This window comes from Pungitius pungitius, chromosome 13 (genome assembly GCF_949316345.1).
Source record: "Pungitius pungitius chromosome 13, fPunPun2.1, whole genome shotgun sequence".
In the NCBI taxonomy this organism is placed as follows: domain Eukaryota; kingdom Metazoa; phylum Chordata; class Actinopteri; order Perciformes; family Gasterosteidae; genus Pungitius; species Pungitius pungitius.
The window spans coordinates 16,226,325-16,254,236 of NC_084912.1; the positions used below are offsets into that span (position 1 = coordinate 16,226,325).

General features: G+C 46.6%; 1 protein-coding gene across 1 annotated transcript in view; it reads left to right on the forward strand.

Annotated features, from left to right (window-relative positions):
* The window catches only part of wdr11 (WD repeat domain 11), a 33,957-nt gene extending 8,190 nt beyond the window's left edge, over positions 1 to 25,767 (forward strand). Inside the window, exons 7-29 of the mRNA XM_037465595.2 lie at positions 645 to 747; positions 2,315 to 2,513; positions 3,465 to 3,565; positions 4,882 to 5,058; positions 8,663 to 8,747; positions 11,368 to 11,474; positions 12,629 to 12,704; positions 13,453 to 13,561; positions 13,921 to 14,042; positions 14,444 to 14,591; positions 16,035 to 16,141; positions 16,256 to 16,370; positions 17,178 to 17,349; positions 17,465 to 17,573; positions 18,180 to 18,242; positions 18,520 to 18,585; positions 19,360 to 19,549; positions 21,153 to 21,248; positions 21,823 to 21,988; positions 22,248 to 22,345; positions 22,504 to 22,649; positions 23,029 to 23,108; positions 24,148 to 25,767. Coding sequence (XP_037321492.2) covers positions 645 to 747; positions 2,315 to 2,513; positions 3,465 to 3,565; positions 4,882 to 5,058; positions 8,663 to 8,747; positions 11,368 to 11,474; positions 12,629 to 12,704; positions 13,453 to 13,561; positions 13,921 to 14,042; positions 14,444 to 14,591; positions 16,035 to 16,141; positions 16,256 to 16,370; positions 17,178 to 17,349; positions 17,465 to 17,573; positions 18,180 to 18,242; positions 18,520 to 18,585; positions 19,360 to 19,549; positions 21,153 to 21,248; positions 21,823 to 21,988; positions 22,248 to 22,345; positions 22,504 to 22,649; positions 23,029 to 23,108; positions 24,148 to 24,350 — 2,838 coding nt within the window. The 3' untranslated portion in view covers positions 24,351 to 25,767. The remainder of the gene's footprint in view (positions 1 to 644; positions 748 to 2,314; positions 2,514 to 3,464; positions 3,566 to 4,881; positions 5,059 to 8,662; positions 8,748 to 11,367; positions 11,475 to 12,628; positions 12,705 to 13,452; positions 13,562 to 13,920; positions 14,043 to 14,443; positions 14,592 to 16,034; positions 16,142 to 16,255; positions 16,371 to 17,177; positions 17,350 to 17,464; positions 17,574 to 18,179; positions 18,243 to 18,519; positions 18,586 to 19,359; positions 19,550 to 21,152; positions 21,249 to 21,822; positions 21,989 to 22,247; positions 22,346 to 22,503; positions 22,650 to 23,028; positions 23,109 to 24,147) is intronic.
* Positions 25,768 to 27,912: the final 2,145 nt, after the last annotated feature.

Below are 27,912 nucleotides of genomic sequence, written 5' to 3' on the forward strand. Positions count from 1 at the left end.
TCCGTGGTTGTACAGTACAGAGGTGGGGAACAAACCTTTTGCAGTCGAGGAGTAAGTCCTAAAGTCACGGAGCCCGAGTTGCAGGGCATTACTCAGCCGGCCGCCCTTAGCAAAGTGTTTCAAAGGACTTGTCAAACAGCAATTTGCCTAACTGATGCCATGGCTGGGGCAACAGTCCAGGCCAGAGTGTAGAATGTTCCGGAGCCAGTGAAGGACGGGGAGGTGTAGACACATCTATACGCCACAGTGTTGGCCATTAAAGGGAGGGGGAGATCTGGGTTTCAAATGATGATCCAATGTAATTATCATAACCCAAACTATGTTCTTCTATCTGAAATGTAATTATAAACTGAGGATGATGCTTTCATTTTAATGGTGTTGCTTCGCGCAGTTAGTCTTCTAGTCTCAAAGATGGATGACTTTTGCAATGAGCTGGAATACTTTCATTATCACATGTAATTCTATCTCAAGGTGAAGTGCTTAATTGACTAGTTGATGATAAACTATTTTCACAAGTGATTCAATAATGTCACAAAAATACTAGACTAAGATATGAAGACGTTTTCTTGTGCTTTTCTCCCGTATGTGATGCTGTGAGCAAAGCCTTCAAACCTGTTCCCGTCTCCCTGCCTCTCTGTGTTCAGGTGATCCCATGCGCTCAGCGGGACGCCCTCTACTGTCTCCATGAGAACGGGTGCATCACCCTGCGGGTGTGTCGCTGCACCATCACTCCAGACGAGGCAGCGGGTATGAGACGTGTGCACGCACTCACGACACACGCTAGCTCTACTGTACTCTCTCTATTTCTCTCTCTCTCACACACACACACACACACCACTCTCCTGGGATTTCCCCCAGTTTCCCTCTATCTTTCCAAGCTGCACTGCAGTCGTCATCTTTCTTTCACGTTGCAGTTTATCTTTAGCTAAGTGATGGGAGTCCATTGTTACCAAAACCTCTCTTTTTACATCCCTACTCTTTTCTCTCTACTCCTCATTTTATTTCTTCCTATCATTTCATTTTCATGAATTATCAATCCTCACACTTTATTGGCTACAAATTGCTAATCAGCTAATCACATGGCCACATCTCAATGCATTTGGTCATGTAGACGAGGTAAAGACAACTTGCTCCAAAAGTTCCAACCGAGCATCAGAATGGGGAAGAACAGGGATTTAAGTGACTTTGAACGTGGTTCCAGTGAACGGCAGTTGTGTGGACAAAAGTGCCTTGAGAGGTCAGGGGCGAATGGGCGGACTGGTTGGGGATGATGAAAAAAGGCAACATGAACTCAAATACCCCCTCGTTATAACCAAGGAATGCACAGTACCATCTCTGAACACACAACACGTGGAGCCTTGGAGAAGATGGGCTACATCAGCAGAAGACCACACCAGGTGCCACTCGACAGTAAACACACTACAACCAAGATTGGACAATAGATGATTGGAAAAACATTTCCTTGTCTGATAGGTCTTGATTTCAGCCGCACGTTCAGATGGTCGGGTCAGAATTTGGCGTAAACATGAAAGCATGCATGCTTCTTCTTCTGGTGAAGGTGTGGGGCATATTTTCTTGACATTCTTTGGGCCCCTTAATACCATATGAGCAGCCTACCAGTATTGTTGCTGACCATGTCCATCCCATTATGACCACAGTGTAGCATCTTCTGTTACTTCCAGCACCATGTCACAAAGCTCATATCATCTCAAACTGCTTTTTTAAACATGACAATGAGTTCACTGTACTCCAATGGCCTCCACCGTCACCACAGCTCCATCAATAGAGCTCCTTTGGGATGTGGTGGAACGGGAGATTCATCATAGATGTGCAGCCGACAAATCTGCAGCAGCTGCGTGTTGCTATCATGTAAATGTGGACCAATACCTATGAGGAAAGTTTCCAACACCTTATTGAAAGTATGTCACATGAATTAAGGCACTTCTGAAGGCAAAATGGGGTCCAACGTTTCACTAGCAAGGTGTACCTAGTAAAGTGGCCTTTTAGTGTATATCTCCACTCTGTTCCTCTCATTTACTGATCTTAGCTGCTGTTTCAATCCCACCTTGTCACACTCTTTGCTACTTCCCCTCTTCTTCCTGCTTCTATTCCTTTCATTATAGTTGTCTACTCGATGGCCTCCTCCATATTTCTCCTTCTGTCTTACTTCTGTCCCCTTCCTTTGATCAATTTACTCCATTTAGCATGTGTATGTATGTACGGTGTTAAGGGGGCGCCCCGCACCCCCAAGCTTAATCTGGAAACACTGATGTGTGTATTTGAATGTCTCTGTTTTCTCTCTCCTGTCCTCCAGACCCCGAGCAGAGCGTGTACGAGCTCATGTACGACCTGCGTTCCCAGTGCGATGCCATCCGAGTCACAAAGACAGTCCGGCCGTACCGCATGGTGATCTGCCCCGTCAATGAGAACAACGCTGCGCTGATGGTCAGCGACGGCAGAGCCATGCTGTGGGAGCTCAAAGCCCACACCGGCAAGGCTGTTGTCAATCCCAGGTACACACACACACACACACATGCCCACACAGATATCATTACATTTTTGTACCTGAACTAGCAGTCAGAGGCAACTCAAAGTTTGAATACTTTGAAAACTGACTTTAAACATAATCCCCCTGACCTAAATTTCGTCTTCTAGGGAAGGGGGGGGGGGGAGCTATCGTTGATGAGCCCTGCTCCCCTTTGATGGAGCGCTCCCTCACAGTCGAGGGAGACAGTTGTGTGTTTTGTCTCTGTAGCTGGCTTCCTGTTCTGGGCAGGGAGAGGTGTGTCTGCCTGCGCGCTCCCAGGATGTATTTTGAGCGAACTAGCGAGCTCTCAGGATGAGGGATGGCACGCTTTGGCCGTTTGCCACTTTATGATGAATTATCTTGTTAAAGCCTTGTTTGAATGCATTGGCTCTGCAGGTTTTCTATTTCAGGACCACTGAAAAGATGTCCGTTGTCTTTCGCCCTGCACTAAATCAATAAGCCGCTGCTTACGTGTGGTGGTTTTAACATTTTTGTCCCCTGACAAATCCTACGAAGGTGGATTGGCTCAGGTTTGATACACTGACATGAATTCTAATTCTGCGGCACATTTTCTCTTTGATGTTGCGTAGTCGTGGTGTCGAGATAAATGTAATTGAAGTCTTATACAGTGGAAAATGTTGCGCTGTTCTACCTGCTCAGTCTTGAGCTGTATAAGCTCCAACACAAGCATGGAAATAAAAAAAACATTCAAGCAATCATTACTGCTTGAAAAAAATAATACTAATCTGCCTTTTAATCAATACAAGAATCAGCAGACATGTCGTCCCTCATGAATGCTCCTGCCTCCCTCTAGTTTGGTCATTTATTAAAAGGTAGAACACATTCATCATTCGCACAAGCAATAATAATTTGTTACTCTCCGGGTACCCAGCTGTCAAAATGTTTGATTAATAATCTCTCTCCCCCTCTGTGTCAGCTCCGGTCTTTCGCCGCTCTTCACTCCCGTGTCGTTTTGTGGGGCGCCGCTGGGTCTGAACCAGAAGACCATTCAGGATCTCTCGCTCAGCAGCATGATCGGTGAGTTTCCCCCCCCCCCCCCCCAGTCTCATTCCCCCATCCGCAGACAGACTCCCTAAGGGCTCGGGCCTCCGCTCTTTCTTTCTCTGTGTTTCCATCTCTCTCGCACCTCCCTGTTGATTTTGAACTGAGCTTAGTTACAAAGTAGTAATGACATGCAATAATCCTTTATCGTCTTCAGGGTTTTTTGTTATATTTTGTCAGCGAGAGTCGAGGCGCCTGTGAGCTGAAGGCCTTGGGGAGGAGCAACAGTGGTGGTTATACTGGGATAAGGGGAGAGCTGTCTCACACACACACACACACAGAGGCAGATACCCAGAGGCAGGGCTTTGTCTGACCGTTGGTGACTTAGGCTCCTGTTATGAGCAAACGTTATTGGCCTGCAGTTTCCAACATTTTGCTAAATGCAAGCTGAATGTTAAAATCTGATGCTGGCTCACGTGAGAAGGGAAGCCAGACGGATAACGGCAAGAGTTGCTTAAGAGAAAACCGTGTTTTCCTTGGTTGTGCATTTTAATTGGTGGAGTTATGCCCTCATCTCATTACATCTTCAAGCTGCAATGAACACTCATGTGGAGGGACATTAAATTCCCAACGTAAAGAGGTCTATAATGGCCCAAGGAAAAAAAACTAAATGGATTTCTTCAGCCAGTACCAATTCCAACACTGAGGCATTTGCACCAACAAAGGTCTCCTTTTGCTCTGCAGAAAACACACAAGAGGCTCATTTTGTCTTTGCCATCAAATCCAGTGCTAGAAATAAACATGGTTGGCTGTTTTCTGCTTGCTTCAGCTACAGTCAAATAATGTGAGCTTTTCCACTGTGGCCAAAGAATTACGGTGAAGCCACGTTGGAAGTGTTTCTCGTAAGAGGCCTAATGAGCTCTGTTACAAATGTCTGTGTGGAGTTGAGAAAAGGAGGGGAAGGGGGATAACCGCACACTTCTCTCTGAGCAACAGAAGACCGGGTTCACTTAATTAAATAGACTCATGCCTTCACTGGTGTTCAGGTGACTGTGTCACTCGAAGACTCACATCTGCACTAAATCAGGAGCTGTAGCATGGAGCGACATATCCAGAGTTAATGCTGTCGGTATGTCGGATAGCTTCAGTTCACAGTATGTCTCAAGTCTTGCTTCATGTGCTAGTGTTAGATTATTCTGACGCGCCTTCTCGTGCCAGCTCTAAAGGAAGAAGAGGAGCTCTCCTGAAATGGTGCAGTCTATTCCTAATGCACATTTTCGCAAATGTGTGACCCACTTACCGTCACAGACAAATAAGGCTGCGACATCCTGTCCCTCTCTCTTGACTTCCAGGTCAGACGTTGATATCCGGCGAAGCTCTCACTCCCACCTCGAACCAGCAGGAGGTGCAGCTGAAGTTCCTGCTGACGGGGCTGCTGTCCGGGCTGCCGCTGCCACCCTTCGCCCTCCGCATGTGTCCACCTCTTACCACCAAAAACATCAACCACTACCAGCCCCTGCTGGCCATAGGTGGGTAACAGCGCCCACGCTACAAAACTCACTGAGCAGACCAGTCTGCACTAAATTCACTGGGTTTTTGTAAAGGAGATCTGTCCCTTCGGAGAAGATACTGCCCATTATCATGAAATCATGTTTGACAAACCTCGAGGGTCTAAGCCTTCAACATCTGGAGGTCTCATCATCATGTGTTTTGTTTCAGAGTAAAAACATAAACAGGATCACCCGAATCAAATCAAACATATGTATATGTGTGCCCTTATCTGCAGCGCTATTCATTCATCCAGATGTTGTTGTGGGAATGACCCAGTGTTGTTCTCCATGGAGATGAAGATGCCATCTCTCCATTCACTCGGCTTCAGGTTCTCCACCTGCCAAAAGCGCACATTTGACACACTCAACAGCAAAGTGTGTTTTAGGTGACGTCACGCTTTCTCAGTCCTGCTCGGTTGGGTTTATTCTGTCGCGTGTGTCCTCTGCCTCGTGCCGTCTCTGCCAGCCCCCACTGATGGTTTGATATGTGGTTTGATTACTGACACGTTGCCCATCAGAGCATCCAGTGAGCGAGGAGTGCTTTTGAGGGCACAGAGCGGGATGATTTTACTGCTGCACTGGAAAGAGTAAACAGAGCGGAGCGAGCGCTGAATCTTTGCTTCATCACAGGACACAAAATCACCAGCTACTGATGTGAAGGCAAGCATCGAGCCAAGCAGGCCATTACCTCAGAGCGTTATTAAATATATCAATTCACACACTCGGTCACGGTGAACAAATGATGTGGCCTGTGAATGTAGGTTTTAATTAAAATGTCTTTTAATGTTTTATTATTCTCTTTGACGTGCCATTAATGTAAGCTGTTGAGATTGCGCAAAAACTTGCCTACTCACCCGTTAAGCCCTTTTGACTCGTAGCAAATTCTCACCTTTCAGTTTGAAAAACATTTTGATAAAAGTATGCAGAGTGTAACAAGTAAACAGTTTTTTTTAAGTTGCCTCCTTAAGACCGTCTGTAAGTAACCGTCCACCCAATCTGACTTTTAGATTAGCAAAGCCATTTGCTTCAGAAGCTCTCCTGTCCTCTGCACAGTAATGATGCATAGCATTATGAAAGTTTCAATTTGAATGACAAATTAATAGCTAGATTGAGTCATTTGTGTGTGTGTGTCTATCTCTACATCTCTCTGTGTGTGCATACTTGTGACGGGTGAGGCGCGCTGCTGTTCTGTGCCTAGCAAACCTTCAGGTTAGTTGTCGAGCTGAAGAATGGGCGGCGTTCCATCTCCCTGACAGCCCGCAGATATAAATCCCATCCTAAAGATCCGCCGCCACCCGCAGACAAGCAGAAGAATAATAACACCGTGGTCCTTGCACGTCTTCTAACCGTTTGTACTCGTTCTCCTCGTGTCACTTTGACACAACGGTGGGACGCAGAGACCTCTTAAATTCACTAAAAATTATTACTGAATGACTAAGAGACCTCCAAGGCCTGAGGCCATCCATTACTTAAAATCTCCATCTTAGACATGTTTTGTTTTAAGTAAAGTGTGGGTCCACGGAACAAAAACTAACCCTAACAAAACAGACAACAACAACAACAACAACAACAATCACCCTTCTTTCAAAGAGACACTTCTTTTTTTTCTTCAATCCCTTGTGGGTTGTGAATGCAGAGGGCAGTAAGAGCCCACTACGCTACAGATGGTGGGGGGGGGGGGGGGGCTTGTCCCAGCTGGCTCCCAATGAGCATGAAACTAGAACGAGGCAATTTACTTTGCACCTCATTTTCAGGTCAATTTTCAAAGTCAAACCTTCTCCTTCTGAATTATCAAATTGTGCTTTTTGTTCCCCTTTATGTGAGCTTTGCGAATAGTAAACATGGGGGAATGAAAAATGATATTATATTTGGGTATTAAGAGGATGGCAGATACCTGCTAGAAGGTATGTTTAAAATAGTATCTTCAGGGTACTGTATTTCATTTCCAAAAACCTTTTTGCGTTATCAAGGATGGAAATTAAATATACAATAATGCAACAAGTTACATGGAAAACTGACACATTTGGAGGCTTCAAACAATACAACACATTGTGAAATCATCACAAATGTCACGTACCATGATAATATACTATAATGACGGTCAGCTTGCGTCGCCTTTGTTGTTTACCCAGAAGAACACACCTGATCATTGAATCCAGAGCCTCGGTTCAGGTCTGCTTTGGGTTTGTCCCTAATGTGTAGCTCAGTTAAACTCGGGGACTCATCAAGTCGTTACACCTTTCACCAGGTGCCAATAAAGCAAGAGATGAGCTCTACCTGCTGATGGTGTGAAAGCACCGCGGGGGTCGGAGTAGCCAGGACCTGACCGCTCTATTGCTGAGAGGTACAAGGCTCACTGTCTTTTCACTGACTGGTGGACCCGAGGCCAGCTTAGCCATTTCTGCTGGTTTTCTGTCTTTGCATTAGTTTTAACAAGAAAGAAAAAAGAAAGTGAAGGGGTGATTTTTTTTTCTTCTTCAAAACAGCACAAATGGTTCAATTTGCATTCAACGATTTTCCATTTCACACCTGACCAGACCATACGGAGAGTCAGCATATTGATCACCATGTTTATAGTAGGCCCACGTGTTTCCTGTGAGGCAATCAGGGACAGGAGGCTCTATGTTTATCTCATACACCTACGTCCTGCATGCCTGACATCTACCAGCTGCACACACACACACACACACACACACACACACACAGTCTGTGGCACTGCCCATCCCCACCTCCAGATGTTGTGTCAGCATGTGGTACAGAATGAGCAGTCCTTTTCACATCAAACCAGGTGCCCTCCCACTCATAGGAGTAAATTAGCTCCCGTACCTGTGTGTGTTCACAGTGAACATGAAAAACAAGAATGTCGGCCCCTGTTAAACACGATCAAAGCATCGTGACGATGGAATTTTTATTTGCTTTCACGGCTGCTGTAGAGTTGTTGTGGTATTTTGCAATGCTTCCAGAATTGAGTAATTATTTTAATTACTGCACCTTTCAGCTTCCCTGCATAGGCTCTAACCTCAATTTTGTTGTGCTTTTTACAGCAGCGTGTTTTCTCCACTAATGTAAAAAAAGCAAGCAAGTTTGAAAGTGCAGATAAGTGCTTTTTATTACTTGTTTGATGGAAAAATAAGTGTCCATTATACAAATAATCAACGCTATATAGAAGTGCACTCACAGTGCCTTTTGCTCCGTTGGTCCTTTGGAGCCTTGCCTTGTTCAACATTCTCCCTTGTTGCTGAATCTTTTTATACTTTTGCGTTTTACCCCAATCGGCAAACACCAAAAAGAAGTTGTGTCATTAGTCAAACCTCGTCAAATGTCACCGGGGGGGGTATTTAATCAGAGTTTGGGGAAGCAGGTAGCTGCAGAGGAAACGGTTCATGTGCTTAGGCTGTGAGCTCAGTGACACGCGGTGTGAACGTGGCGCCTTACTCCACACCCACCGCAGTGATGGAAGCATTCTCCTGTCACGCCGTCTCCACTGCAGGGAGAGAGGAGACGCTGTTAGGTAACGGGACTGTGCACCACGTGGCCTTCTGTGATGATCACACACTGCTCTTCTCTTGTGTCTTCTTCTCAGGCACCAGCAATGGCTCTGTACTGGTCTACAACCTGACCAGTGGGCTTCTCCACAAAGAACTGAGTGTGCACTCTTGTGAAGTCAGGTAAGTTCCTGTGTAGTTATGTGTACAACCAGGCAGATCACTCCCACTTCATTTGTTTTCAGGCTCTTTAGAGTTCTCAGAGGCCATTGGCAGTAACATAGTGTGTGTACCTTGTTTGCTCCTGTGTCCCTGAGCTTACCATAAAGCTATAATCTTTTTGACATCCAAGTGTGCAAATGCTAAGATAGCAGTTGCATTGCTGTTATAGGCTAATTAAATCGGGGAGAAAATGCTTATTCTTTTCTAAGTGTGTAACCCGAGATGTAAAGTGGTGAAGGTAACAGAAGGACCCTGTCACCACAAACTACAGAGCGCTTAGATGCATTTTTAAAAAGGGATCAGCTTTGCATACCATATAAATCACAACAACTCTGTGTGTGACATTTGGGTTGTCCAATGTTGCAAATCTACTCAAGGCTAATCATTTGAATATTGCTTAATTCAAGCGTTAGTACTTGAATGTTGATTGATTTAAAAAATAATTAGCAAGATGCAGACGTCTCTTTCCCAATGTAAGCATATAGGATCAGCACTTACACATGAATCTGATCTTGATGGCCCAGACGCCTCTACATTGGCTCTTATGACGTGTTTTTCTGTCCAGACTTCAATATCCGAAAATCAATCTCATTAAGCCAAAATGTCAGCAAGGAAAAAGGCCTCTTGATTTCTGGGTGAAATGTATGCTGTTTATAGATATGCTATTAGATTGCTACTTGGAATGAATTACTTCATGTTTGTATGGTGGAAATTGAAATATTCCTTTTAATGCTTGTTCACCAAACCATCCCCTCATTCCATTCCAGTCTAAGTATCCTATTAATGTGGCTGTCAATAAAATATCAAAAGGCCGTTATGGGGAAAGCAGAAGTCCTAATTAGGAAGGTTTACTTTTCTGTGCGGTTGATGACGACACGTTTAAGAGCTGTACAACTCTCCCATACATTACATTACATTAGTACCAGATGCGTATTGAAGCTGTTAAAAAGAAATATATTCTGTTAGATACGTGGTAGCTTGAAACCGTCGACTGTTATTTATTTTCTGTTTCTCTGTTGTCATGACAGCAGCTGGATTGTGAAAAGAACATCTTTGCACTCACAAAAAGTATTTTAGAATGATTATTAAAGGGATCAATGAGGGGCCCTAAAGTTTCCCAGATAATACATTATCGCATAAAAATAGATATACATAAAAGTCTCAAAGTTATTTTAGGCCGTTTTCACCTTTTTCATTTAAAGCACTGGAACAAAACTTCTCATGCAGATTTAATCGGATCGTCTACCAAATACGTCAGTTCTATTTAAGGACTTTCTAAAAAAGAAACGTGCAAAAAGCCATAGAATGAAAATAAAAAGGCACCTTTTGCCACGAAACAGGAAGTTGTTACAACCAACATCTCACTAGTCCCCTTGACTGCTGGACGGTGCAGGATTATTAGCCCAATTTCATTTTCATAGACAAAAAAGGGACAAAACTCAGGGGGCATTGCAGAGTTACGCCATGTAAATGAGCTCTGTTTAAATGGTTGTGTTAAACATCGCCTCGTCCTGCTATGCTCCTGCAAAATGTTATCTTATTAATCATGGTCCGCACGCCGGACCACGCGGAAAAGACCGCCTCATGAAACCCCCACAATGCAATAGCCTAACGTCAACAACGAGCACTCTGGGCTTCATTAGTTAGTCGTCTCTGATGGGCAGCAAAACTATTTCAGCAGGAGTAATTAATCACAAGGTTGAATCAATCATTGCAGTTAAAAGATTGGGAGCAAGCGGCATCCATTGAAACAAAGCCCGGCTCTCTTTAAGGTGTCCACACACGTCTCCTGAAGGCTGTGCAGCGTGTGTGTGTGTGTGTGTGTGTGTGTGTGTGTGTGTGTGTGTGTGTGTGTGTGTGTGTGTGTGTGTGTGTGTGTGTGTGTGTGTGTGTGTGTGTGTGTGTGTGTGTGTGTGTGTGTGTGTGTGTGTGTGTGTGTGTGTGTGTGTGTGTGTGTGTGTGGATTAAAGTGAGTGACCAGCATTGGTATTGTCTGCCTGGTTTGTCTCTGCGAGTCCACACTGGGATGGGACACCTCTGTCCCCATCACGAGCCCTGCTTGTGCCCACACACTGTGTATCAAATGTGTCACACGTGTCCATCAAAGATAAAGCAAACAAAGTAAATGAGTATCCCAACCGCACATCAAAGTAATGCCATCCCATCGGGGTGGAAAACACCTGCTTGGAATGAGCCGGCTGTGACTCCCAGAATCCAGATCAAAGCTGTGAGCGCACTGTGGTGGAGATAGCAGAGGTGCTTTATGGAAATGAATCCGTTGCCCGACCGCCGCCACGCCAAAAGTGGCCTGTCTATTTAGCATCTCATTTACATTTAGTGGGGAAGTAGACTAATTAGTCATGTGGCTATTTACCATCTCATTACTAGGTAGTTTTGCTCCTTCAGCTGTGCCCACTTTGCAAAAATATTCAAATCTCTGGCTTGATTTTCTTTTTCCTTCCCAATGGATTTTGATGAAGTTTTAGGTGTAGTGGAGCAATATTTGACAGCTAGTCTAAGTGTAATAGATAGCAGCATTATAATTTTAACTAATCTTAGTATTTGTGTGCTTATTCCACAGAGGGATTGAATGGGTCAGTCTTACCAGTTTCTTATCTTTTGCGACTTCTGCTCCCAACAACATGGGCCTTGTGCGAAATGAACTGCAGCACGTTGACCTTCCTACTGGTGAGAGGCCACACACACACACACACACACAAATATTAACCCCTGTATGTATTTTACTAGGATTGTCAATAGAAAAAATGAACTAATCAATCACACATTTTAAAATGTATTAATCACAATCAGGTTTTTTTTTTAATGACAAAATCATACAAGTAATGAGTTTTCACTAGAAACTGTATTTAATTGTTCATTGTATATTAAACACTAAACTACCCACATTTGATCATCTCCAAGTCACAATTCCAGAGGGTGGAACACAGCTGTACATCAGTGTGAGTTTGGTACACAACAGGCCTGTGGTGGGGTTAGCTTAGCATAGCACCACGGTAACAAGGTGAAGAAACTTGCTATGCCCTCCAGTGTGAGACTGGTCGTCCTGTGCTGTGACGAGAGCCGGTCTTGACAGCGGCTGTGGGTGTATCTTCAGTGGGCTGCAGTAGATGGGGGAAGTGAACTAACATACGTTGCAGAGATGATAATTACGTGTTGTTGCACCAATATTACTTGTACATTCCTGGTCAGCTCTGATCCGGCCCCAACACGTCTTTCAAAAGGAATGAGTGGGACTTTGCTGTGCCAGCTAGAATGGCCGTCCCGCCTCCCTTTGCACACAGCAGATCAAGCTAAATTTGGCTCTGTGTGTGTGTGTGTGTGTGTGTGTGTGCGTCTGTCTCTTGAGGATTCAAATTCGACACTTGTAGATAATGGCCCCCGAAGAGGAAATGATGGGTGCGGATGGGCTCAGCTGTCCCGTTCTCTCTGGTTAACGCCAACTGAACCTTTGAGGTCACCCCGACCCCACCCAAACAGCCGCAGACTGCCGTGTCACTTGTACATATGACACATTCCCTAACGGGACACAGGGGTGTCCTTGTTATGTTCGATGAGGCACCTTGATGAGCTGCATAATGGGCCGCTATCGTAGCTGGAACACACGGTGTGCGAATAGAAAGCGGCGATTGTAGCGGATTGCTCTGTTCTCGCTCGGCGAAGGAGATGAAACCAGGACGCCCGGCACTAAAGGGGAAGGAGTTCAATCAGTGAGAAGAAGACGTAGGAAACCGTCTCCTGCCTTCCAGCTAGTTACCCATTCCTCACACGCTAACGTTCATGTCTGTCTCTCCTGGTCTCTGTCTCTCTGTTGTGTTTTCCAGGAAGATGCTTTGCATTCAGAGGCGAGCGAGGAAACGACGAGCCCCCCATCGAGATGATTAAAGTGTCTCATCTCAAGTTAGTTGCCCGCTCTCCACCACCACTGGCAAGAACCAAATGCCAGAAACACCTTGCTTTCTAGTGCTTTTACCCGAGAGAGACACACACAATCTCTGCATTTACATACGAACAATACACACCCAGACACTTTCCTTCTTATCACCTGCCCGAAGCCTCCCCCCCCACCCCCCCTCTTTCTCGCTCTTTCTGTCGCTGAAATTAGCAATTCCAATTTGCATCAGGTGTTATAATACACAGATTTAAATCTCAACTGAGAAAGTCTAGAATGGCACTGATCTAGCATTAAGTCCTTGCTTATTTCTCTATTTTTTCCCAAAACTTTTACAAAGTGGTTTGGATCGTCATTTTTAAAATTCCTGTGTTCATCATTGTTCAATTTTTTAATAGATAATGCAATGGCATTAACATTCCCCTCACATTTTCTGAGAAAGCAGTCCTTCGTATATCCAATAGATAGATACTTTGAGAGTCAAGCTTGTGGGTAAATTCCAAATATGGTGCAAAGTGACAACTATTACTATAGTTACTATTCTGTATTTATAAGTGACAGCTCTTACTATTCTGTATTCGTAAGTGACAAAACTCCCTTTCACTCATATATGTGTGCAAGATAGTTTGTTTATACTCATGTGTTGTTTCTTGAATTTGGGACAGCGTTTTTTAAACAATACAAAACTTGAAGAAGGCTCGTAGTGCAGTACTGTGTGTATTGAGCTGTGTGTTTTTGTGGGATGTCCATCCTCAGACAGTACCTGGTGGTGGTGTTCAGAGACAAACCCCTGGAGCTGTGGGACACCAGGACTGGTACACTTCTCCGGGAGATGGCTAAGAACTTCCCCACTGTCACTGCATTGGTACTGACAAGTGTACACAGCCTTTGATTCTGAGCTACTACCGACACGCATAAAAAACCATACAACACTTACTGAAGATACAAAATACATGTGCGAGGTTGCTCATTGAAAATGACAACCGCATCGAGACAAATATTTACTCTGAACACACTGCTGCGATACTGGCCGCTTTCCTTTTTGTCAATAGTCTCTGATGCTGGGGGATGGCCATTTGAAAGATTGATCACTTCCTGTTCCTTCTGCATCGGTTGCACCCTGATGGCAGCAAATGTGTTTGTGTCTGGTTTGTGTGTGTGTGTGTGTGTGTGTGTGTGTGTGTGTGTGTGTGTGTGTGTGTGTGTGCGCGCGTGTGCTTACAGGAGTGGTCCCCGTCCCACAACCTGAAGAGTCTGAAGAAGAAGCAGATGGCAGCGAGGGAGGCCATAGCTCGACAGACGGTGTCAGACGCAGAGCAGAGTAATGTTGAGTCTTCGGTCATCAGGTCAGCACTAAGTTCACAATTTAGTTCTGGGAAGCGTCAGGATGGGGGGGGGGGGGGGGGACTGAGCTGGGGATAAGGAATAAAAGTCCTATCTAAAAGTAGAGTCTATATAATTATTGGAATATATCTTTATCCTTTATTGTTTTACGATGACCTATTTGGTACTTTTAGCTGTATTTTGACAACTTATCCATAGGCCAACATCAAGGTACCGTCTTGTCTATTAGTAAATAGTTTTCACACAACCAATCACAACACATAAAAAAAGTGTGGATGTTATTGTTTCATTACAGAAAGTATTTTTTTCATGACTTCTGTCTCTACAATGCCTGCCCTGCTCCTGGTTGGGAGTGATTGGAGTCATTTCCCGCTGAATCCACTTACACGTTTCTCTGCCACAGCCTACTGCAGGATGCTGAGAGCAAGTCGGAGACCAGACAAGCCATCTCTGCCAGGGAGCATTTTGTATTCACTGACACCGACGGGCAGGTCTACCACATCACCGTAGAGGGCAACACAGTCAAAGACGGTGCACGTATTCCCCCTGATGTGAGTCCCTTCTTACTTCAAACGCTCCTCAACTACTTCTAGGTCATCCTCACAGAGCCCCGCTCAAAGCCAGTCCTACTCGCTTCTCATCTCTTACCCAGGGAATTTTGTATTTCGTTTCCTCCCTCCTTTCTGAACACAAAGATCTGGATGTGAAAATATGGCGAATGTGTGTGATCTCGTGCGTTTCATCGTCCCGTTAGCAGATTGCGTTTTGTACTGACCCTGAAACTGGCTGCCTGCAAAGCCTCTCATGATAATTCTAAAAAAACCAATTCATTCGCTGTGACTGCCAGCTATTACTGAACACAGGATTTACTGGTGAAATGATATCTGCAGGATGTGTTTTTAGTCTGCCCATCCCCACTAACGAAGAGCGCTACGATTGTTGACACAAAAAAGGTGCTTCGCTCCCCAAGAGTTTGAGATGTCCTTAAGAAAACCTCTGGGAACTTCCTTGGACTCATTATCTTGGTGTGACTTGGGGTTGAGTCGTGCTGCGTCATGCTACGGAGTCGATAGTGTCTTGTCACATCCAGTAATAGACACCGCACGCTTTCATGGCATATTGCAGTCATTTCTCCCTTTCTTTTCATTTGATAGGCCATAATTGCTCGTGGAAGTCCCTCTTTCTGAGCTGATGGGATTGTTTGACAGGCTGTGTTTTGGCCGCTCACTCCTTGCATCCATCAGCAGCTCACAGACACCGTTTTTTACCTGCTGATTTAAAAGCCTCATCCGAGTTTATTGTTCAACCACTTGCCTACTTAAAGGTATTACAGTCCTTTCAGGATGAACAGCTCTCTAAAAAAAAAGTGAGCAGGTGAGCGAAACATTCTATGGAGGAAGAGGAATTCACTGGGTGCAACTTAAGGTTAGCTGAATGAAAAGCTAATGTTTTCACATCAGCGCCTCCGTCTGGTGCAGCAGCCTCACCTTACCTCAGGCGTCGTTTACCACTCAGCCAGAGACGGACATTTTTATAGTAGGTCGGCTGTATTATAGGGGAGCTTGTTAATGTCTCATCATGGTTGCTTTTATGTCTGTACTCATGTGGAGGCTGGGTCATTGAAAGCTTATGGTAGCAAGTAATAGAAAAAGAATCCTCACAGCCAAGATAGTAAAATCAACTCTCAAAATGATCAAGAAAGGGGTTTAGATTTTGAAAAGCTGCAGTTTATAACTTAAACTCCCACTACAATGTCAGTATAACATACAAGACCGATTGTCTGCTGAATCTTGATTCATTTTGATTGACGTTCGCAATCTTTTAAATACCGTTTTGAGTACTAAAATGGGTCAGATGACACATATCTGTCTAAGGTACTACTGTTAGGATAGGGTAAAAGCAAAATATGATTTAAAAAAAAAGGTTATTTTGCACGAAGCTGCCCGTCCTTATTTTTCCTCCCTGTGAATATGTGCAATCCTCCTGCGTTGCAGGGCAGTATGGGTAGTATCGCATGCATCGCCTGGAAAGGCGACACGCTGGTGCTCGGAGATGTGGACGGCAATCTCAACTTCTGGGACCTCAAAGCTCGTTTGTCCAGGTAGCAGTGGCTCTTTTCTCCCCACACTGCACTCATAGTATTCTCCAAACCCCCCCCCATCCAGACGTGCTCTGTAGGGTTTCATAGATTGATGGTTGCGGTTGATGCTTTCAGGGGGATCCCAACGCACCGTGGCTGGGTGAAGAAGATCCGCTTCGCCCCGGGAAAGGGCAACCAAAAGCTGCTGGTGATGTACACCGATGGAGCGGAGGTGTGGGACACCAAAGAGGTGAGGCTCCACGCAACAGACTTTTGGCACTTTTTGTAGCACACTATAAATTCCCTACCAGCATCGCCTGACCACACAACTCGGATGAAATGAATGACGGCAACGGCCTGCAGGCTGATAGTAGTGGACAGGGACAACTGAAGCGCTGCAGTATTGAGCCTCACTCCCATTAATAAGCTCAGCCACTGCAGGATAGATGACATTCATCCTCTTTAACTTTCCTCACTGACGCTGTCCATGTCCAACACGTTGTCTCTCTGCACAACCCTCACTTGGGAATCCTGAGTTTGTGCTTCATCATTTGCTCACAGACTGGACTTCTCTTGTTTGTTTATATATCTTCATCTATAGCCACAGTATCTGTTGGCCTATGCAGCAGAAATACATCTTGAAAAGCAGATGGATGTGGACACAGATAGATCCTATGGTGTTTTGAGCAGCATGGGGCGGAGCCAGAAGGTCCCGCGGGAGCAATGTTGTCGGGGTGGAGGTGAAGGACAAGGCCCACTTTTCATTCCCCAACCGCAACATTTCAGACAATCTGCAGAGGAAAAGGAAGATGGAGTGAACGCTGGAGGAGAGGAGGAGCAGGAGGCTTTGCTGACACCCACACAGTCCTGTAAAAAGCCAGAGATCCAGAGGTTGTGTAGCACACCCTCTGAAAAAGTCTTCCACTCTGTCCTGTTGTACTCAGCATAAATTGTGCTCCAGCCGCTGTCTCCCACCTCGACCGGTTGCAGATGCTTTAAAAAAAAGCATTTCTGGGACAGTTTGGATGAACTTCTTTGGCCCCTCCTCCTCCCGCAGGTCCAAATGGTGAGCAGCATGCGGATAGGGCGCAACGTGAACTACCGCATCATAGACATAGACTGGTGCACGTCAGACAAGGTGGTGCTGGCCTCTGACGACGGCTGTATCCGAGTGCTGGAGATGGCCATGAAGTCCGCCAGCTACCGCATGGATGAACAAGACCTGACCGGTGAGCCGAGGAACAACAACAAGTGTGAAAATTACACATAGAGGTTTTAGGAAGAAACTAAATCCTTTACACAGCCCGGGTTTAACCTTATGTTCTCCCTGACCCTGATGTTTAGATCCAGTGTGGTGCCCTTACCTGCTGGTTCCCCGGGCTGCCCTGACTCTCAAGGCTTTCCTCCTGTTGCAGCCCTGGGCAGGAAGCTTCACCATGGACATCACTCAAGTGTAAGTCACCTGTGTCCACTAAACTCAACCTGCTCTTATGATGTCACGGCTGAAGGTCTGATTCAAAGACCCAATATCTATCATGTCTTGTTTAACCATACAGGTTAGAAAAATAAATAAAGTGAAAGCTTTTTTTAAGGCTCAAGATGCCCTGGGCCAGTATTCAATATCGCCCGGAGGCTAAATCTATTAATAGAGATCCCCAATTTAATACAGTTTCACGTTGGATTCCAGGCTGAGTTTAGTTCAGACTTAGGTTATTAACTATGATTACTTGTGAGCAGGAAAGGTGTAAACCATACCTTCCGCCTGTGTCGAACCTCTGTGCATTTCATTTATGACTTTAATAATAAGAAAGACAATTTGTGGGTGTAAGCAGCTCCTCTGGCTTTTAAACACACACACGGCTGCCTAATCATAAGTCAGGCAGCTATGTTAGCAGCGCTCGCCTCGCAGGACATGGCCTCGGAATAAATGTTGGAAAAGAATGATCTGTTATTGCCTCACACCTCGGATCCACTCCTTTTAACGAGCAGCTTCTCGGCTTTCCATTTGATCAGTAGACGTGGAGGAGCCGTTTGACTGAGTCTGATCCCTCTGTTTTAGAGACTACAATGAGAAAGGTGAGATAAAAGGGCTCATCCAGGAGCAGCTCAACTCCTTGTCCAAGTGAGTTATCACACTTTCATTACACACTTGAACACAATATTTCTATGAATGGCGTGATGTTAGTCTGTGTGCTCCTCATGCATGGGAGTCGCCCAAGTGTCATTTCTGTTGATGTGGTTTTAGATGTGTGTTTAGACAGCGCGCCCCACGAGCATGTCGTCTGTGGGTTGACTGACGAGAGGAATGGCACACAACTGGCACACGGGGCCTGCTGTGTCGGAGGCGTGTAATTGGCTCTGGCGGTGTTCTAATTCCCTGTCTCTGATTGGCCCCCCAGCGATATGAAGAGTGTGCTCCAGGACCCAGAGCTCAGCCTGCTGCAGCGCTGCCTCCTGGTCTCACGGTGGGTTAATACCCGGCATGGAGCCCCCAATGCTTGTTATCTGCACAGGTTGGAGTTTGGTGGCTTACTGGTACCTCAGCATGACAACTGGATTGTTATTCAGACAGTGCACGAGTTTGTGTTCACATGCAGTTTATGTTGGCGAAATCAAATCAGACCGAGAGCTGCTTCCCTGGAAGTGGCATGATGCTGGGACTTTTTTTTAAACTTATTAATAATGTAACCCATCCAAAAGTTTCTTCTACCTTCTCCCACCTGTTACAAAGACTGAATGCTGCACTGTGTCACAAGCTGGTTCAGACTGAGCAGGAAATAAGTGGATTGATTAGGAGGGACTTCTCCCCATGAGTGTGTAAATAATGATTTTAATATCATGTTATTTGTGCCGCATTAATATATTCAGAATATTTCATAGATTTTTAGATATGAACAAGATGATGTAGTAGTTTGAGGAAAGAGGATGATTTTTTTTTGGCATCTCCCTAAATGGCAGCATTCATATTTGCTCTATCCGTACAGTAGTGATTCCTCCGCAGCTCTCATGTCCATGTTTTCACACCATTGTTAATGCAGCAAGGTAACCTAGCAACAGCTGTGTGCCCGTGCAGATATATTAAAATGAAGCGTAGCGAAGTAAACAAGGAAAGAAAAGGCAGGAGGATTTGGAGAGAGCTACTGGAAGAAGGCGCCATGGCGGCTCAGACTGCAGAACTGGGAGAACGCCGTCCAGTTGGGGCTCGGCTGACGCCTCGTTTTTGCTGTGGTGACCCGCAGGCTGTTCGGGGACGAGTCCGATCTTAACTTCTGGACCGTGGCGTACCACTACCTGCAGTCGTTCGCCCATGCCCGTCAGCTGAGCGTGTCCGCCGCAGAGGGTCCGGCCCGGAGTGAAGGAGTCCAGCCGTCCCCTCAGGGCCACCTGGACATCTGCCACGACATCCTGTGTGAGAGCTCCTACTTTCAGGTCAGCGGAACAAAAGAGGATGTTTAGGTGCTGGTCTGTCTCTGGTGAACTCGGAGAATAGAGACAAATATATGACCCCTGCATTCCACACACCAAAGTCCCATAGGAGCCCTGCAGGGACGGTTACTATCCTCGATTCTTTTCGCTTCGCCCCACTACCAGACACTGAGTTTATGCCGGGACACGCTCAACTACAAGAAGTAAATCTCTCTAGTGTGTGCCGTGTCATTGCTTGGATCAATGCGTCTCGCTGATTACTCTTATGAACAATGGCTTAAATCTCCTGTTTGTTTGTTTGTTTTTCCCTGCAACCTCCATCATCAACCTGGTTTGTTCTGGAGAACGTCTAAGAAAGTTTCTGCAGAAGATGGCCATTAATCGGTCGTCCTCTGTGCTGGTCAACACGGCAGCTGCACCTCCCTGATGAAACAAGGCGTGCACCTCATGTCACCAGAGGGAAACAGGAGGGGGGGGGGTTTATGGCTTTTTTCTGTTGGCTAGTTAACGTGTGCAGTACATACGCTGCAAGAACACTTCTGTGGAGTTCACTTGAAAGGAATAGTTTAGAAAAAGCAAACTGTAGATGGTGATTAAAAAGTTGGCCCGCCGTGCATGAAGACAGACGTTCTGTGGTACCTGTGGGCCTTTTTTTTTAACCCACAAGGCTACATCAATATTCCCAAGAAAGCCGAGCAGAGAGGGGACATGTACCATGTATCTCGGATGAAAGCAGAGTGGCCAGCTAAGAAAAGTCATGCAGCTTAAAGCAAGCATTGCAGCTTGAATTAGCATAAAACTCAAATCATTTCAGATGCTAATTGTCACATTGGAAAGTCTCTTTTTTGTTATGAGAGTTTTCCCGTTGTTTTTTAATGGCTCGTTCACAATTCTGTCTGTGTAAAACTTCTCCCTGTTAATGAGGGGCTACCCAGGGATCACAGAGTGTGGACTTTCATAGAGCCGCCAGACAGTCTGCAGATAGAATTGGATCTTGTTGTCACAAAACAGCATCAGTGGTAGCAGCCTGACTGCAATTACAAAAACCCAAGACTCAGAAGCCAAGCATGTGGCCACGGACTCATTTGGTGTCTTCCCAGGGATTCGTGCCCACGGCTATGGTTCAGAAGAATTCATCATAATGGAGTGAAAAAAAGTTTTAGACAGGAACACACACACACACTAAGCTGATGTAACTAATTCCCCACTATGCTGCTATCGCTCCCCTGTTTGCACTATTCCTCCCATCTAGTCCTCCTACGAAAACCGATGCTCAAAAATATCTTCCCTGTTTTTTCATTTGCTCGCTGAAATAAAAAAGGCTCCCATCAGGGACCATTTAATAAAACGATGAGGAGAAGTAAGCCATAAGTATGGGAAGCTTTGCACCCCAAACACTGAAAGCTCCTGAATATTTTAGAGCCTTTGATATTACACTCTCCATCTCCACTCCTTATATTTCTATCATTGAATAATGTCCAATAATCTACCCCCCCCACCCACTTCCTACTCACTCCTTTATACGCATGTAGAATCTATGACAGTGACTCTACTACAGCAGCATGTAGATAAAAAGCCCCCAAAAGTACATTTTCTGCCCTTACAGAAGTTCCAGTTGGATCGGGTACACCTGCAGGAGGTGAAGCGCTCCAGTTATGAACACACCAAGAAATGTGCCGACCAGCTCCTCCTGCTGGGTCAGGTGAGTGCTGATGTCTGCATGTTACCTTTACGTCATACGGGAGTTCCTGCTGAAAACGGGTTCAACCCACAAGACGGTTAGTTATCATATGATCATATGTATCTCTTGGAATGTCAAAAGATACATGTGACATGTATCCTGCCATTTTTAGAAACTTTTTCTCTATTCTGTTGTACACTCTCCAACACTCGCACACACTCGCACCTTCACGCTCCACAGCTGTGCCTACATGCATGCTGCCATACTTGTAAATAGGACATATCGGAGCTCTGCACCCTAATCAAGCAAGAAGGACCATAAGTGCCCCTTGCTTTTCAGCCTGTGGGTATGGACCCCCCCCCCCCCTCAATGTCCGCACTCTCCCTCTAATCACAGGCTGCAATCAGCCTGCTCTTTGCTGGAGGCGCGGCCCTTCAACGGGCAGACAGGCCGAGGCCGGCTTGAGCCGAACCCGGGTGGAGCTCGAGCCTTCATCAGCACCAGATGAAAGGGCGGATAATAATCGTGATTTCCCCACCTTACTGCTGCGTCCTGTTGGGCTCACACAGCGCCGATGTCTTTGTTGTCCCATCAGACGGATCGGGCGGTGCAGTTGCTGTTGGAGACGAGCGCAGACAACAGCAGCTACTACTGCGATTCACTCAAGGCTTGCCTCGTGACCACCATCACCTCGTCGGGGCCCTCCCAGTCCACCATCAAGCTGGTGGCCACCAACATGATTGCCAACGGCAAGCTGGCAGGTAGTGTTACTGTCTGCCACTCAATCAATTAGCTGCAGCAATCTACAGCTTTAAATAATGAATTTATTCTTCAAGCCATGACAAAAAAAAACACGTATGCTTTCTAAATGTTTTAAAATGGTGGCAGATATTAATCACCGGGGAGGGGGGGCAGTGCAGGCCTAATTTCTGCAGAGTGATTCTCTTTCCGTAGTGACGGAGCTGTCATTTCTCCATCTCACATTCATGGACCAATTCTCCCCGTTTGTCTGTGTGTCAGAGGGAGTGCAGCTGCTGTGTTTGATTGACAAGGCGGCGGATGCTTGCCGCTACTTGCAGACCTACGGGGAGTGGAACCGCGCCGCCTGGCTGGCCAAGGTAACTCAGCGTGACGCCGTCCGTCAGCAGCAGACATCTGATACTGTGTCATGCCTGGATAGTGCGGAGCCGTGTGGGCATTGAGTTGGTGCTGCACGCACCATTTTTCATTAAGGAGGCCGGAGGCCGGAGTCTGACGGCTGCGTGTGTGTTTCCAGGTGCGTCTGAGCCCAGCAGAGAGCTCGGATGTGCTGAAGCGCTGGGCGGAGCACCTGTGCTCCTCGCAGGTCAACCAGAAGTCCAAAGCTATTCTGGTGCTGCTGTCCCTGGGCTGCTTTTACAAAGTGGGAGAGATGCTGTGCAAGTAAGATAGAGGCGTTCCGGAGCATGCTGCGGGCGAGCGTTACAATATATTCATGACTTTGGTATTGAATTTTTAAAAAAAGAGAAGGGCCACCTCTGACGGCCTTTATTCTCCCTGTGGACTGAATTCAATTTGATGAAATGTATTTGCTGCGCAAAAGAGAGGACTTTTTTTATTCCCTTCATAAAGGGCCCTAGTGTTGGCACAGTGTGTGCTACGCGTTCCCCTCGTTTCTCCATTACCAGATGATCTACTTGTCCTCCTCCTTGACCTCTTGTGTCTTTGAACGCCTCGGGCTGTAAAAGCTCGCAGAAGTCGAGCGGGCAGCAGGGCGACGGTGTTGATGTGTCTTCTCTTCCTCCTTCTCTCTGCTGGGCAGCATGAGGCACTTTGATCGCGCCGCCCTCTTCATCGAAGCCTGTCTGCAGCACGGGGTGATGGAGGCCAACGACTCATCCAATATCCTTTTTGAAAACCCATTACTGCACTCTAAGGAGCCATTTACAGCCGGAGTTGGCTCCCCTGGTGCCTCTGTCCGTCTCCACCACAGACGTGCCCTCGAAAAGCAGAGAGCTTGAAGTGGCTCGTCCTGTCCCACTTTGATCACAGAGCTCAGCTGGCCCGCAGACTCACCAGAGGACTTTTAGAACCTAGACGTTGTCTAGTCTACGTTTCTGTGCCGCTGACGGGTTGGAAATGGCTCCACATGTGTTTTTAAATCAGTCCTGACCATGCCGATGCTGACTGAGTATGTCATGAAATGGATGAGGAAAATGTGTTTTCATCGCCAGCTAATCCGAGGTCAACCCTGGCATCTTTCTAAAGTTAAATCCTTTTTTCAATTTAATGAGCATTGAAAGTGCTTTTGTACTTTTATTTTTAAAACATGAGGGTAAGAGCAATTGCAAAACACAAACTTGGATGCAAAGCCTCAGTCACAAAAGATTGCGTATCTCAGTTTTGCCGACATGTGTGATAAGAGGCTCAATACATGCAGCTAATATGATTATTGCTGCAGTCCTGCAGTGAATCCGCCCTTCATGAAGGTGGTTAAGACGTGCTCATGTCAAAGCAGCATTAGAGCGATGTTGAGTGTCTAAGATCTGTTGAACCTCACCATATATAGATTATTAAAGGTTGCCTTTAAAGCTTTTAGCTTGCACCTCTGGGTGAGTGGGGAGCAGGTCGTCCTCCAATCAGAGGGTTGGGGGTCTGATCCCAGGCCCGGCTAACCCGCATGTTGATGTATCCTTGGGCAATACACTTAACCCCAGCATTGCTCCTCTAGCTGTGACTACAGTGTGTGAATGTTAGTTACTGATGGGCAGGGGGCACTGTGTATGGTAGTTCCTGTCATCAGTGTGTGATTGGGTGTGAATGATAACTGCTACACTCGAATGATGTCACACATTTCACCTTTTATCCACTCACATTGTTTTATTCTATGTCCTATGACCACGACATGTTGTCAGTTGTCCTTGACCTGCGTGTGCTGCACATAAACTCATCAAGTCGGCGTTCCTGGAGTACGCCCGCATGCTGCGCTCGCTGGGCCTGCGTGAGGGCGCCGCTCTGTGGGCATCGCGCGCCGGCAGCGCCGGGGAGCAGCTGATGGAGGAGCTGTTCCAGGCGGAGGCGGGCGTGCCGGAGGCTGCCCAAGGCGAGGAGGAGGCCGAGCAGGGCCCGCACAGCGCCGAGTGACCTCGGAGGGACGTAGAAGTCAGCTGGCCATTCCTTCATTCTAAAATCAATCGCGTGACCTTTGTAAGTTCACTTTGTGTCGCCACGACGAGGAGGTCCCTCCGTGGGAGGCTGTCAGTCCGTCACTGAGTCCGCCTGGGACTTAACGACATCTTCTTAATGTTGGTGATGGTGATTTTGTGTTCATGTGTATGCATGTAACAGCCCCAAAAGAAACACACTTCTGTCCTGATTCCTCCAAACAAGTGAAGTAATGCACATCAGGTTTTATGTTGCATAATGAATTTAACTCTTTTTATTTGCTTGTTAAGCTTTATTTTGTGTGCCTGTATAAATATCTGTGGTATAAATAATTCACCCCAAAAAATAATAAGTTCCCTCTCTCATTTTGAAAAGGCATTGCCCAAAAAGAACCCCCCCCCCCACTTCTGTTACCTCCCTAATGAGTGAATTCCAAAATCTTTAGCACCGTTGATTTAACCAAAAACACATTAGTTTTTAGGCAAGCACACAACAGAGGGTCCATTATGTTTGCGGCAGGTGGTTCTGGGTAATTGACTGACCAAAGCCTGGCTGTGAAGTCGTACCACGCTGCGCTTATTGGTCTCTTAATAGTAATATCAAATACACGAATCGGACCTAATCTCCACCTGTGGTACCACGGTGTGTGTGGTTAAAGTTAAATAAATGCCAGTTGATCCATTCCAATAATCCAAATGGAATGTTTCATTTCTTACTTTTATGGGATGGTTTCCTCTGCGTGGTCTTTGATGTTTCTGTAATGAGCTGCGTCTCTGGCAGGTATATTGTAAGAAGAGCTGTCAGAATGTGTTGTAACTCGTTTTAATCCCACCTCCGATGGATCATGTACACACAGACATCCCCCTGAGGCTCAAATCACACCCAGTTTGCCACTCAGTTCAGACTCGCCTCCACGTATCCTCACCTATGCCTTCGAACCCGTATTCCCATGGTAAATATTCACTGATCAGCCGTATGCACTAAAGAGTGTGTGTTCCGTCGCCTTGTAACGTGTGTAGAGACAATAGCCCCATCCTTCTAGACCGCTCATGTGTCCTCCACCCCCAGGCGGAATCGCTACAGCAACCCTGGCCCATTTTAGGGGACACCCCGTTGTTGCGGTAGATCTGTTCTCACGTGCACTAGCCAGCATGCAGAATCACACGCCCCTGTAGATGATCATCTGTGGGCCACCTGATGCTGTGTATCTTCCTGCAATCTCCTTGTGGAGACGCTGTCATGTCCTGTTGGAATGTGGTTCTACTACTACTGTGGTGTGTACGTGTGTTCATTGTCTGTGCGGTGGTACCAGTGCTGTCAACTATAACTATTACAAACTCACCAAAAAGATATATGTATATATGGATGGCAATAAAATCAATATTATGGACTTTAATTAGCATTCTCAGCTGTTTTCTGTGTGTGGATGTTGACACAGGGGGGCGCTCTCTCCCCCCCCCCCCCTGAGACAAGCTGGCTGTGGCTGGAACACGTGTAATGGCAGCCTCTAGAGAACAGGAGCCGTTAAAATAAAGTACTCCTTGCAACGCCCCCCCTTTATTTTAAAGCCAGGTAGATTGGATTTGAATGTTCCTTCATTCATCAAGCTGTCTTCGGGGGAGAATTATTTCCTGCATGAGTCGCTTCCACCATTAATTACTTGCGCGGCGCTCAGAAGGAGGGCCAGCAGCTGGCTTCAGCTCGCTGGCCAGGGTTCGCCTCTATACGCGGCTTTGGATTTATTCACTGGGGAGTGTTCTGCTGCCTCTCTCTCGCTCTTCCACAGAATAGCAGAGCACAGGGAGAAGAAAGGCAGGCTGAAACAGAAGGCCACACAAATGACTTGGTGGTGTTCCTTTTAATGGCCTAATGAATGACTGCCTGAGAGGCGTCATCAGTATGCCCTGCCTCGCTGGGATTTCTCTTCTGTCCCACTGCTGGTACTATAGGCCACCCCCCAGGGAGCTGAATGTTTCTCCTAACAACCCCCCCCCCCCCTCCTGCCTTTCTCCACCTTATGTAGACTTTACCATTCTGTTCTCTCCATCTTAACACCATGCCAGCGCATCTGATTCCTTTGATGCCTTGTTTTAATCTGCTGGTTGGCTTTCACCTCTCAACTCCCCCTCCCCCGGGTCCCCCCAGTCTTGTACTAAAGACTCAATGTAGTGTGCAAAACCCCAAGATTAAGTGTGTTAGGATCCGGGCTGTGAGGTGCACTTGTGTTCATTTAACAACTGGAGATCACTGGCCTTCACCTGTCTTCGCGCTCCACGCAGCCAGAAGCTCCCAATCAATCATATACGCAGCCTCAATCGTCTGTTTCAAGCAGCCATCCAACCAGGCGAGCCGCACACTGCACAGTGTGTCTGTGTGGGGGAGGCAGAGGAGTGCAGCAGGTCAGGCGGTTCCCACAGGTGCGTTCTCCTTGGGCGCTGAGGGACGGGCAGGTCCACGCCTGCTTCACGCCACGTTGTGTTCATTCCTCTGTAAGCACGCCTCGAAGCGTTCATTAGGGGACCCCAAATGGAAGAGGACCGATTTTTGTCCTTTTGACCTGCATTGATAGCGTGACCTCTCCTCTGTGTTGGCCTGCATCCTGTTTTCACTTTTCTCACCTTGTCTCACTGAAATGTCTCACAGCTCCCGCCTCCCTCCCTCCCAGTCGGCCCCACAGGGAACCGGTTAAACACGTGTTGGAATTTGTAAATCTCACACTATCCCTCTCACCCCCACATCACCTCGCCTCGCCCGCACCTCGCAGGGGCGCCTGGCGTGGAAGGAACCCACAGGCCTGATCTTGGCTGATATCCACATCCGCGCACTCCTCTGATTGGGTAGAAAATGACTCCCCACTCCCTCCTTTTAGCTTCTGCTATTGGTTTGCTTATGCCTGCAGCCTGGGGTTGGCTGGGCCTTGCACGCTGAGGGGCCCCAGTCGGGGGCTCCAGGTGATGTTTATGTTGAAGCTATTCAGGCCCCCGGCTTTATCTGATCCCATTTAGATGAATGTCACAGTGTTCTGCAGACCATGGCGTAACTCGCCACAACACCACACTGCTCCCATTCAAGACCGTCATACGCTAAAGGGTAATGCGGGTTGGAGGAGCGAGTTACGGGGAGCATATGGTGGTGGGGGGGGGGGGGGCGGATGAAGGGAACATTACCACATGATGACAAACTGTTATCAAGCTCTGGTAATGAGGATAATCTTTTAAAGAGCGACTGCTATCTCTCAAAAACAGCTCTTTATGTGGCTTTCTTGGCATGTTGTGTGTTATTTACAGAATCATAAGGGAATCAATGGGTGCATTGAGTCACAACTGGGGGGGGGGGGGTTGCCTCTGTCTGTAGCCCCGGCTCAGGATTACACATGACTGTACACTACTGAATGTCAGGGAGAATGAGGCGAGGGATTCCCTCTTGGGTCAAGACTTGTGAAGACACTGACAGACCTATAGCTCCGAGGCATGTTTGGGACCTATAGGAGCAGGAAGTTTATCTGATGATATCAATGCCTTGAATAAAAGTCCTCGCTTCC